The sequence below is a fragment of the Salvelinus fontinalis genome, chromosome 41 (assembly GCF_029448725.1).
Source record: "Salvelinus fontinalis isolate EN_2023a chromosome 41, ASM2944872v1, whole genome shotgun sequence".
Taxonomy (NCBI): domain Eukaryota; kingdom Metazoa; phylum Chordata; class Actinopteri; order Salmoniformes; family Salmonidae; genus Salvelinus; species Salvelinus fontinalis.
In genome coordinates, this window is record NC_074705.1 from 14127529 (window position 1) to 14140183 (window position 12655).

A 12655-nucleotide genomic window follows, 5' to 3' on the forward strand; every position below is an offset into this window, starting at 1 on the left:
TTATGATTGATGAATTATTCTCCAGGTGAGATCAGATATTGGGAGGTGATTGTTTGCGGATGACCAGGCGCTGTGGAAGAGAGGAAGAAAAATTCCCCATACAGCCGAGAGAGTTCAAGAAGCAATCAGAGAAGTTGAGCAGTGGTCCCTCGGGTGGGGCTTCAAGTTCTCAGTTGAGAAAACACAGACTGGGTTTCCTACTAGAAGGAATATTCAGGAGGAAATATACCTGAAGCTCTACAGGAGGAAGGTGGAGACGGTGGAGGTGTTTAGGTTCCTGAAGGTCTGATTTGACACTCGAATGACATGGGCGGAACATATTAACACAGTAGTTATCAAAGGAAATAAAATACTGAATGTGATGCGTTGTCTGTCAGGAACGGAGTGGGGGGGGTCAGATAGAATGGTGTTAAAAACGTCATATATAGCACTATCAAGGTCATCACTGGACTATGGTAGTGTAGCATATGGATCAGCAGCTCTGACATCTTTAAAAAAGCTAGGCGTAATCCAGGCTCAAGCTCTAAGAATATGTTGTGGAGCAGTGAGGACCTCTCCCGGTGGCAGCCACGTTGCTCGTTGCTCGCATTTCGCTACACACGTAATAACATCTGCTAAATATGTGTATGTGACCAATAACATTTGATTTGATTTGATTTGAGAGATGCCATTAAAGTTGAGAAGATAATAACTACCCATGGCATATTGGGTAAATCTTCAGGGACATAAAGTCACACATCCTGGAAGAAAAGGTGGCCCGCGAGTCCTGGGAGCATAAACGAGATCTGAATGCAAGTTTTTGGTGGTTAGGTAAAGGCATGGTGAGAGAGGTGGGACTGTTTGTATGCTGTCTTGGAAATACTGTATTCACTGATGGATCTAAGGACCCTAAAACAGGGAGGACAGGTGCAGCTTTTAGTGTTCCTGAGTTTCAGGTGGCAGTGACGAAAAGAGCATTGGGCCATTTATCCGTATACGCAATGGAGTCGCTGGCTATGCTCTTGGCTACAGAGTGGGTGGAGGAGGTGAGGCCAGACAGGATAGTCAACTGCTCTGACTCGTGCAGCACTGATGAGCTTCATTTCTGTCACAAAGCAGACAAGATGTATTGTATGAGATTGTGCAGTGCCTGTTGAGGGTGAGACAGATGGGGGTATTTGTGAGGTTCCTCTGGGTACCAGCTCATGTGGGAGTAGAGGGGAATGAGGAGGTGGATGTTCTCACCAAGCAGGCTCTCAAACATCCTAATGTTGATATGGACATGTCAATCAGTAAAGCAGAAGCTACGTGTTAATAAGAACAATGGTTAAAAACAAATGGAAAGCAATGTGGAACAGGGAGGGAAAAGGAAGAAACCTGTATAAGATCCAGGTAAATGGTGGGGTCAGAGATGTTCTCAGGTTGAGAAGAGGGGAGGAAAGTGTAATCACAAAGCTGAGACTGGAACACACAAGGCTTGAACATTGAAACTGGTAGGAAAACATCAAACTGGGAGATGTAAACACAGTCAGGAAAACATGGAGACAGTGGAACACATGCTATTTCAGTGCCAGCAACATGGGAGGGAAAGGGAGTATTTAGATTTAAGGGGTAATGGTGTTGAAGAGCCAAGCTTAAATTAACTGTTAAGAAAATCTTCAGAGGATGTAGTGTTTAATTATGTACTTAGTTTCCTTAATTAAGGAGACGATGAATAATGGGTAAGATTGAGCCCTTCCCTATCTCTGCTCCAGTAATCCAGTCCAGTTGGGGGCGGTAATGCACCTTAGAGTTGGTTCCCAGCCGCCATATAAAAACCACAGGCGGAAGACGAACCAGAACTATTCACTTTCCGGGTCAGTTTATTAATGGTACCTGCTTCTCAAAACAGCAAGAATCCCGAGGCTGTGTTTAAAATTTGAACTAAACCTTTTGTGAAATAAAATAAACATCACAAGAAAAATACCATGTCAGACACGGTAGGGGTACGGTTTAACTAACGTCTTGCTTGTCTGAATTGGTTGAAGAGACAGAATAATGGTTGAGCAATGCTAACTAGCAAGCTACGTGATCCGCTATGTGGGCCGAGAAGAGTAGTGTTTGCTAACACAAGCAATATACTGTAGGTAACGTTAGCTAGATCGAAAATAGTGCCACTGACTATGCACGAACGGTATAACATTAGGTTTTACTTTTACAAGATTGTAACTAGTTATGTCACCTGGTTCTCCATTTTGGATCTACTACGTACCGATTCAACTTATTCTGTTTGGCAACCATGGAGTGATTCGTGACATGTTGACAGTGCAATAGGCTGGCTGACTATGTTGATGTAATGTGGTATGTACATGTCAATGGGACACTTATTACAGGAGTCAAAAGTTGTTAATTTCTGTATATTCCAGGAGACAAAACCCTCAAGTGGAGATGGAGGTGAGAAGAAGGATGGAGAGTACATTAAACTGAAGGTGATCGGTCAGGTAAGATAATATGAAGTGTGGATGCTTCTCAGACAGGAGAGTTCGCTTCCTTGCCTCTTTTCCTTTCCTATACGTGCTAATATAGCCAGCAGCATACCACCCTGCATACCACTGCTTGCTTGCTTCTGAAGCTAAGCAGGGTTGGTCCTGGTCAGGCCCTGGATGGGAGACCAGATGCTGCTGGAAGTGGTGTTGGAGGGCCAGTAGGAGGCACTCTTTCCTCTGGTCTAAAAAATATCCCAATGCCCCAGGGCAGTGATTGGGGACACTACCCTGTGTAGGGTGCTGTCTTTCGGATGGGACGTTAAACGGGTGTCCTGACTCTCTGAGGTCATTAAAGATCCCATGGCACTTATCGTAAGAGTAGGGGTGTTAACCCCGGTGTCCTGGCTAAATTCCCAATCTGGCCCTCAAACCATTTTTTTTTTTTTTTTTTTACCTTTATTTAACTAGGCAAGTCAGTTAAGAACAAATTCTTATTTTCAATGACGGCCTAGGAACAGTGGGTTAACTGCCTGTTCAGGGGCAGAACGACAGATTTGTACCTTGTCAGCTCGGGGATTTGAACTTGCAACCTTCCGGTTACTAGTCCAACACTCTAACCACTAGGCTACGCTGCCGCCATCATGGTCACCTAATAATCCCCAGTTTACAATTGGCTCATTCATCCCCCTCCTCTCCCCTGTAACTACTCCCCAGGTCGTTGCTGCAAATGAGAACGTGTTCTCAGTCAACTTACCTGGTAAAATAACGGTAAAATAAAAATAAAATAAATAAATAAAATATGAAAGGAAAAAGTCTGTCCCTCTCTCCTCCGCCCTCTCTTCGAAACCGATAAGTGGTCAAGGAGAGTGTCAATTCGTTTGTAGGCAAATAGAAGAGGGTCCTCCCTCCCTCCCCCTTCCTTGATAACCTCCCTTTGGTAAGTAAGCACAAGCAAATATTTTTATAACTAGCTCATTGTTCTTTCTGTGGCACAAGTGTATCCTACCTGAGTCCTAAGGACACGTTTTGAAATTTGCCACACCCCCTTTGAATCAGCTGTTTTCTCGAAGGAGGAAAAGCATGCAAACATTTAAACCATATGCTACTCATCCTTTTATCTATAAAAATGTATATCACAACTAGCTAAATTAATTTTTATCACTTTATACATTTATTTTGGGATGCCACCCTGTAAACGTCATTTGCCTGATGACACACCATTGGAGGAGTCTAATTTCATACTAGTGCATTTCTGTCCACTTTCCATCTCCTCGGTTACCTTTGACCTTTTTCAAAAGGAGGACGGAGAAGAGAGGATGCAGCAGTTGAGTAAAACCAATTGAGAAAAGGCCATATCCTGGACTAAAAAGCATTTTTAAATGGGAATTCTCCATTGATCTTGCTATTTAGTCCTAGACTAGTCTGGGAAAGCACCCCTAGAAGCCTGGCACACGACTAAGTTTTGTTCACCAGTTAGGCAAAAAAAAAAAAGCCTAATTCTATCTTTACTTTCAGGACAACAGCGAAATTCACTTCAAAGTGAAGATGACAACACATCTAAAGAAGCTAAAGGAATCTTACAGTCAAAGACAGGTAGAGTTATGAAGCCAAACGATTGGCCCATCTCATTTTGACAATGTGGGTCATAACTTCAGAATGAATGTCGTCATGTTCCCAGTATCTGACGCAACCATGTGTGAATCCTTCCTGCAGGGTGTACCAATGAACACCCTGAGGTTTCTTTTTGAAGGACAGAGAATCTCAGACAACCAAACCCCCAAAGAGGTACCCAACCCATCCCTCTTCCCTTGTATCATCCATACAGCCACTAGCCTGGGTGCCAGGCTGTTTCTCTTTGCAAACCCTAATGGAATTACCATTCCAAACATGAGCAGACTGGCACCCAGGTTATACAACCACCACTGTCTCTTAAAATAAACATTTTCTTATTTATTAGATTTTTTTAGGTGACATTTCAATTTGTTTTCTGTGAACCTTGAACATGCTTGCAGATAAACTTTCCCCTGCATCTTTGTCTGACTTTCTCTCCCTCCCCAGCTTGGAATGGAAGATGAAGATGTCATTGAAGTGTATCAGGAACAGACCGGTGGACTTTAGAATGATTAGACTTGCTATATTTTTTTTCTCATTTTGAATTTTGTATGTATTTTGCTTTTGTGCTTCGCGCCATCTGGATCGCACACTCTATTGGGGCTTCCATGTGCGAGGGCACAAAGAACGACTGTGTTAGAATGGGTAGACGATCTGTTCTTTCTCGTTTTAAAACGCCTCGCACAATCATTTCTTCTCCCTCCTTTACAATGCAGGTAACATTGTAGTGCAGACAGCGTCATAGCTGAATGTCCCCTATTGAGAGATGGCACGCACACAATGACTGGTTTTCTCTAGACTCTGCTACACATGCCTCTTTCGCACCTAAAGTTGGAATATGCCACCTCTGAATGCTAAAGCATTGTTTTGAATCTGTTTAACAATCGCAGTTTCCTACCACTGATTGATATGGTCTAATGATATTTAAAATGTTTTTATGATCATGATGTATATTTTTGCATCCAGTATTTGTGTGTAATAACTGTCTGTCCGTGGTCAGGGTTCCCCAACTGGCAGGCCGAATTTGGCCCGCGGGTGATTTTATTTGCCCGCGGGCCAAAAACAATATTTTTAATTGTTGGACATAAGACTGTAAAAACACCAGCGAACCTGCTACAAGTGATTTTAATTTTGGATATCTGTTTCAAAGAGAGAGATGTGATCATATACACATGTAAGCAAGGCTTGAAATTATGTTTTAGTCAAATATATCTGTTTGGGCTTCTTGGTGTCAATTTGCAGTCTCCAAATTATTCGTAATTATGTTCTGGCACCCTGACCACCCTTTCAAGAAAAAAAATCAGCCCGTGGCTGAATCTAGTTGATGATGCCTTTCCTAGGTGTTCTTTTTATTTCTATTTGAATTATGTTCAGATCATTTCAAGGGGTTAAAGTTTCTGTTTAATCTCTGGCCTCTTCTTGGATTTAAATGTTTCTTGTTTGTCTCTTTTTTTAATCAAGGTAATCTTGCTGTATTGAACCACAACAGTAGCCACACATAGTAATGTCAATGCAACAAATGACTCCTTATGGAGGCTTTGATCCGGATGGTTTGAAGCAGATCATTTCTTTTCTTTTTTTGAATAAAATGTTTAACAAAAACAGGACTGATAGTTTCCAACTTTGACACGTGTATACCATTGCAGACCAAACAAGGATGTACTGAATTAGGACTGCAGGTTGGATTCCTGTCCACCAGAGGGAGCTCTCGTCATGTTTATGACAGAGTGACTGAGTATTTATTTAACATCTCACATTCCATGATACATTATGAAAACAACTTTGGCCATGTACATAGTCACATGCAGAGGGTATTTACCGCGCTGCCTATCCTCCATTCAAGGCCTTGGACAATATAAAAGCAAAATTATAGTCTTAAAATAACTGTCCAGTGTGGGGTTGGTTGTGATAAAAGTTTTTTTAATGTTGGTTGGAAATGTCACTTTTACTCCAATATGTAGCAGTGATGCTTCTCAATGCGATTTTTAATATGTTTACTCACAATTATCTTACCTGGAAAAGGCAAGTGTGGAACTGTAGAGAGGGCGGTTCCTCATGAGTACATCACCGCGCTGCAGACGGAGCGAATATTTATTTGTAAAGCGTTCGATTTCATGGAGGCCCAGGGAAGGGAGGATGGCGTGGAGTTTGAAGGGGGGAAAGGAAGAGGTGGGGGAAGAGTGGAGGTTGAGGGAGGGGGGAGTAGTCATTGACCAGTGACAGGGTAAGAGAAACAGCAGAGAGAGTGGAGAAAGAGAGCGACTTAGGGTCAGGTCAGTAAACTGTGTATATATCAGGCCCTGGGTTAAGACTGCCTGGAGGAGATCTGGTTTCTAAGCCTGGGATACCTCACAGTGGCAAAACACTACCAGATGTGGGCCAGCCAGGAGACAGGGGGAGGGGGTGGTGTGTGTGAACTCACGATATGAAGAGAGAACATGTCTCAATGCTATATACCAACTCAGTTACACATACAGCCTTTTGCTTTTGCCATTGTGCTCGCAGAACACTGAAAGTTGCTCAAATGTGTGGATCCTGACCCACCCAACCCTGACCAGTTACATCACCTTATAGAAATGTGAAACACAGCAAGATATGGCCTATAATTAGCTCAATGTTTTGTCAGGTTAACGTGCAAAAAGTCCATACTTTTTCAATCAGACTACGTTGACTGCAGGCATCTGTCCTTGATTGGACTGCAATATCATTTTGGTCTTTGCAACAGTTTTAGAGCAAATAAGATCTTTCCCCCAAATATTTATATTGTTCAACAAAATCATGTCTGCTTGTTGAATTAAGTACTCTTCTTTCCGTTGCACGAGTGCAACAGTAATACGGTACAATGCACGTTCAGGTCATTACCGTAGGCCTACTGACACTCCAGTTGAACACAACACGTAATAGATACAGAACAGATAACACAAAATATTGCCTAAAAAATAATATTCTGTTACACTCCTCCCTGTCTAGGACACACAACCAAAACAAAAGGGGGAGAGGTGAACTCAAAACAAGAGAAGACAAAAGGGAGATCTCACATTTCAGCAGGAAAGGAGCAGATCCGCTTAAGGCTGTGTGTTGATTTCCTGTCCGTAAGCTTTAGGGGCAAATCCCCCTTGAACTCATCATGCTAGTTCTTTTTCGACAGAAATGCCATCTTTATCAATGGCTCTGATATATTGACCTGACACCATTGGAGAGATACTATTCCACAGCCAAGCAGAGTGTGTAGAAGTTAGACCTGGAGGATAGAACAGGAGACAACCAGAGAAACTAAATAGCAACATGCTGTATAAGCATGTCCACACTACAGACGGTCTTATAGGGAGGATTGTGCAAGCAGATGTTAAAAGTAATTGAGGACGTTAGGTGTGGAATTGTTGATATTCCAAACAATGTTAAAACAGATACTCTATCTCTAGGCCTTCATTTAGAGTATAACCTTCATTTTAGGAAGTCGTCACAATCTCGCTGGTTTTACATTGCCTCGTTCAAGGATCTGTTTTAGACTGTCAAAACGTATGCTTAAAAACATCCAAAACCAACACCAATGACGTTCAAGTGACCGCAGGTTAAAAACGCCGTCATTTTATTCTGTGAAACTGTACAGATACAAGCCATATTGCATTAGGAAACAGCAAGTAGAAACAGCAAGATTATAATTCGTATAAATACATATGTTCTTTTGAAAAAGAGTGAATATTTACAAAATGTGGCCTGTAACGTGGCAATTTAATAGCGACAACTTACAGCTAGACTACATCCCAAATGGCACCCTATTCCCTATGTAGTTCACTACTTTTGATCATGTCCCCTAGGACTCTGGTCAAAAGCAGTGCACTATATAGGGAATAGGGTGCCATTTGGAACAAAACAACTACACACAAGCATAATACAACTAAAAATAAAACGGTGTGTTAGACATTTCTCTCTGTGCCAAGATGAATGTTCTCAGATGTCTGCAAGTTAGTGTAAAAGTAACATCAGCCACACGGAACAAAAACAGGTACATCAATTTAAAAGTACAGAAGCAAGGAACGAAATGCACATACTCCAAAAACCTTTGTAATTCCTTGCAAAACTTAACAGACATTGGTCTTGTCAGACATTAGCCCTGTATCCCTTGTTTCTCCTTGGATGAGAAACTCACTACATAATACAAAACAGTTGAAAACACATTGAAATGCCATGGCAAAACAGACGTTCTTTGTTGCTGCTGTTATGTCACTGGGTGGCACATTGTGGTTTAAAAGTCATGTTTAAATGAGATTATAGAATGTTTTAAAATGTTATGGGGGTTACTGAAAAGTTCAAACCCCTCAAATAATGAACAAATGTTCAGTCAATGGCTCACAAGGTTGTCAGGAGGGACATTCTCAAAGTACTTTTTTCAGAGTTCAAATGTCCAATAGGAGATGGGATGGGATATGCTCAGTCGGTTTCATCAAAAATATTTTTTTAAACACATAACTCCTCCACATTAACCTTCTATAAAGTTCATACGGTCGTCTCTCCTTGGTTGCGGTTACTGAGCCGTTTGTAAAACCTGCACCAACTCTGTAATGTTTTCCCCGACCAGATCCAGAACCCGGACGTGATGCCCACGATCATAGTCATCAGGTACTTGATCATGAACACCGTGAAGTCTGGGGTCATCGGGGCAAAGTTGTTGGCCGGGCACGGCACCGCGAAGCGCTTACACGTTTGCATGTGCCAGGTCTTCTCCCATTGGTCGCGGAAGGCCTGCTCGTAGAAGTAACAGGCGATGACGATGGTGGCGGGGACGGTGTACAGGACGCTGAACACGCCGATTCTCACCATCAGCTTCTCTAGTTTCTCCGTCTTGGTGCCGTCGTGCTTCATGATGGTTCTGATGCGGAACAGAGACACAAACCCGGCCAGGAGGAACGAGGTTCCGATGAAGAGGTAGACGAACAGAGGGGCCAGGACGAACCCTCGTAACGAATCCACGCTGTAGATGCCAACGTAGCACACCCCTGTGAGAAGGTCCCCATCCACTTGCCCCATGGCCAGGATAGTGATGGTTTTGACAGCCGGTACCGCCCAAGCCGCTAGGTGGAAGTATTGAGAGTTGGCTTCAATGGCCTCGTGACCCCATTTCATACCAGCAGACAGGAACCAGGTGAGGGACAGGATGACCCACCATATGGAGCTAGCCATGCCAAAAAAGTAGAGGATCATGAAGAGGATGGTGCAGCCCTCTTTCTTGGTGCCCTGGGCCACTGTCTTGTAACCGTCCTCTTTAAACTTGTCTATGCAGACCACTTTATCCTCCAGGAAGAAGCCTGCTGTATAGGCCACCGCCACCATGAAGTAGCAGCCTGAGAGGAAGATGATGGGCCTCTCCGGGTAGCGAAACCTCCTCATGTCTACCAAGTATGTGAGCACAGTGAACAGTGTACTCACACAACACAAGATAGACCAGATACCCACCCAGAGTTTGCCGAATTTCAGTTCCTCCTCGCGGAAATACATTAATCCGTTGGGCTTGGTGGACTCGCATGGGGCACCACAATCTTTCACCCCCAGGAATTTGTAGTTGAGGTAGGTTGGGACCTGAAGTTGTAGGGGACAGGAGAAGGGCTGGGCAGCAGGGCGACCGATGTTTGGGGGTAGGGTCATGAGCTCAGGCAGGTTGGGAGTGGGGTCCGAGGTAGGGATATCCGTGTCTGATGTGTTTTGACCCACACAGATCTCCCCAGCGCCGTGGACGGGGAAGTTCTCACAACGGAGTCTCTCTGGCCATTGAAACCCGAACTTGTTCATGAGCGCCTCGCAGCCCTGGCGTGCGCGCTCGCACAGTGATCGGCATGGGGGGATGGCCTGTTCTAGAACTGTGCACACCGGTGCGTACATGGAACACAAGAAAAACTTAAGGTCCATGGAACACTGGACCTTCACGAGCGGGTAAAACTGATGGACCTCCAGCCCCGCATCCTCCTGGCTTGTGTGTCCCAACAGATTCGGCATGATGGTTTGATTATAGGCAATGTCCGTGCAGAGAGGGATGGAAATTTGCTGACAAAAACCGTGTTCTGGTATAGAAATTCCTTTCTCGCCATGATACTGACCGGTGCACGGCTCCAGCATTAGGCTAACAATCATCAGCGCGCACCCCGTTATCCAAATCCACTCACAGGTTCTCCTTACCGCCATGATAGCAGCCCCTGTGTTCAGAACAAAAAAAAGTGTCTAAGAATATTACCCCGGAGCTGCAAAAAACCCAAATCAATTTCAGTCCACAAAAGGTTGAAATGTCCTCTCTTCTCCCGTCTATATAAAAAGGGAGAGGAGCCTAAAGTTAAAACAAAGTTAAATGCTTGAAAAATGCCCTCGGTCGCTCTCCCCACATTCCTTATTCCAGTGTTCACAGAACTCTCCAAGAAAATGGAGGATTGCTGGTGAGGGATTTATTTATTCCAATCAAACCACTGAAAACCTGTGAAATTACAATAGTGTAGGTTTTTTTGCAGTTCGTTTCCTTACTGACCTGGTTCTTCGTATTGAAAACAAACGTATGACTTGAAAATGGAATGCGTTGACTAATTTCTTCCAGATTCCCACAAATCTTCTTTACATCACATTATAGGTTGAAGCAAAATTGAAGTCTGCAAAACCTCATGGTTTTCCATCTCGCCTTACAACTCAGCCAATGTTCAACTCGAGGCGCATTGGTAGGCTATGCACTACGATTAACCCGGCTCAAAGTCTGTAGTAAAAGACAAATCTCTTCAAAAAGTATACTACTCGTCAAACTATTTCTTCCCACAACGCTAAGACTGTGATCTGCCTTCTAGAGAAACTTGCAAGATTGATTCCCCACACACTACAGAGTTTGATCGGTTTCTTGGTGCCCACACATGCGTATTTTCAGGGGCGCCTTGAAACCACACTTTCTCCACCAATTGAACGATTTGTTTTCTCTCCCATCTCGTCATTGATTGGAGTGAAGTGAAAAGGGTGGAGTTTTATGCTATCTTCAGCGATACAGTGGACGAGCTTTTTTTTAACCTGATTTGTTTCTCAATTAAAATATAAAAATGTTTTAGAATATAATTTTTTTTATATTCTATGTTGGGAGCGGGCTATAGATAATTTAGGAGACATTCAAATATTACAAGTTGAAAAATAACATTAGACCACCTATCCTACTCTTTACAGCTTCTTAGACCTACATGAAGTAATTTATGTTATTTTGCATGCCCTATATCTCGTTCTGTTTGTCAGGAAAGTGTCCAGGGTTAAACTCGTAAGCCAGGCCTCTGACAAAGTAGAGCAATAATTGTAATATTTATGGTATTGTTTATTTCAGAGTGGAGCCCAAAGTTTCTGGTAAATCATCTTGGTATGTGGACTGCGAAAACTGTTAGGCAGCCAAGAACATTTTACTCATGACTTGAATCTCCATTAAGTATGTTTTAGAATTTTGCCCATGGCTCATTCATCAAATATAATTTTAAGTCGTTTGTTTGTTGAGTTTTCGAAAACAAACATGTCCTTATAATGTCATTCTTGGTGGATGTCAGGTCGTTTTTTTGGAGGGTGTTAGAGATGGCCTTGCATCCACTGATAGAGTCAAGCTAATGGACTGCTATTGTTGTAATGACCGACGCTGGAGATGAGAAGCAGGTACGGGGAGTCAACATTAATCCAGGAACAGACAGGTAACAAAACAGGAATAGCATCAGCACACGGGTAAACAACGACAAACGACAAATAATGCAGAAGCCGGGAACAGAGCGGGGAACCAGACAGATATAGGGGAGGCAATGACAGAGGTGAATGAATCCACGTGAGTCCAATGATCGCTGATGCGCGTGATGGGGGAAGGCAGGTGTGTGTAATGATGGTGGCAGGAGTGCGTAATGCTGGGGAGCCTGGCGCCTTTGAGCGCCGGGGAGCGGGAGCAGGCGTGACAATTGTACCCTATTGTATGGTAATGTATTAATGTTTATACCATTTTTTGCCTCTCCTTGTTCCTAAACATTCTTCATCTTTTCCTATTGATTGGATATCTTCACACCCACAATAGTGATTATCATGAGATGGCAGCACATAGCCTATATGATGTATCATTTATGTAGTTACATAGTAGTAGTCTATACTCTTAGAAAAAAGGGTTTCAAAAGGGTTCTTCAGCTGTCTCCATAGGAGAACCCTTTTTGTTTCCAGCTAGAACTCTTTTGGGTTCCCTATAACCCTAAAGGTTTCCACCTGGAACCGAAAGGGTTCTACATGGAACTAAAAAGGGTTCTTCAAAGGGTTCTCCGATGGGAACATCCAAAGAACCAGTTTAAGTTCTAGATAGCAAAAAAAATCTAAGAGTGTGGGTATTGATTTTTCCTACTTTCCTACATGGTTTTCATGAAGCTTGCTGTTTTGTAATGTGTATGTGATATAATGACTGTTTGTTTTCTGTAGAGATGGTGGTCCACAGAGTTGGGAGAGCTTATAGGAAGGAAATGCCTTGATGTTTCCCATCCAGCATATGGATTTGCTGTTGCTCTCTCTCTCTCTCTTTCTTTCTCCTACATTCTGTTTTTCAATCAAGGCTCCCAGAGCAGAGAAAGCCATACCGT

General features: G+C 43.1%; 2 protein-coding genes across 2 annotated transcripts; one reads left to right on the forward strand and one right to left on the reverse strand.

The window, feature by feature from the left end:
• Positions 1 to 1807: 1807 nt before the first annotated feature.
• Positions 1808 to 5662, forward strand: LOC129840430 (small ubiquitin-related modifier 1). Its single transcript, XM_055908319.1, has 5 exons — positions 1808 to 1958; positions 2385 to 2459; positions 3960 to 4037; positions 4158 to 4229; positions 4503 to 5662. Exons 1-5 carry the CDS (start codon positions 1947 to 1949, stop codon positions 4560 to 4562), a joined length of 297 nt encoding a protein of 98 aa, XP_055764294.1. The 5' UTR covers positions 1808 to 1946; the 3' UTR covers positions 4563 to 5662.
• A 1965-nt stretch (positions 5663 to 7627) lies between these two features.
• LOC129840499 (frizzled-7-A-like) lies at positions 7628 to 10950 on the reverse strand. The gene is made up of 2 exons (XM_055908416.1): positions 10567 to 10950; positions 7628 to 10243 (listed from the first exon to the last, which is right to left on the reverse strand). Exon 2 carries the CDS (start codon positions 10230 to 10232, stop codon positions 8553 to 8555), a length of 1680 nt encoding a protein of 559 aa, XP_055764391.1. The 5' UTR covers positions 10233 to 10243; positions 10567 to 10950; the 3' UTR covers positions 7628 to 8552.
• Between the last annotated feature and the right edge of the window lie 1705 nt (positions 10951 to 12655).

Coding starts and splice junctions, on each gene's coding strand:
- LOC129840499 (XM_055908416.1), bottom strand. CDS start 10,232: ATGGCGGTAAGGAGAACCTGTGAGTGGATTTGGATAACGGGGTGCGCG.
- LOC129840430 (XM_055908319.1), top strand. Junction 4,038..4,157: donor AATCTTACAGTCAAAGACAG/GTAGAGTTATGA, acceptor TCCTTCCTGCAG/GGTGTACCAATGAACACCCT. Junction 4,230..4,502: donor ACAACCAAACCCCCAAAGAG/GTACCCAACCCA, acceptor CTCCCTCCCCAG/CTTGGAATGGAAGATGAAGA.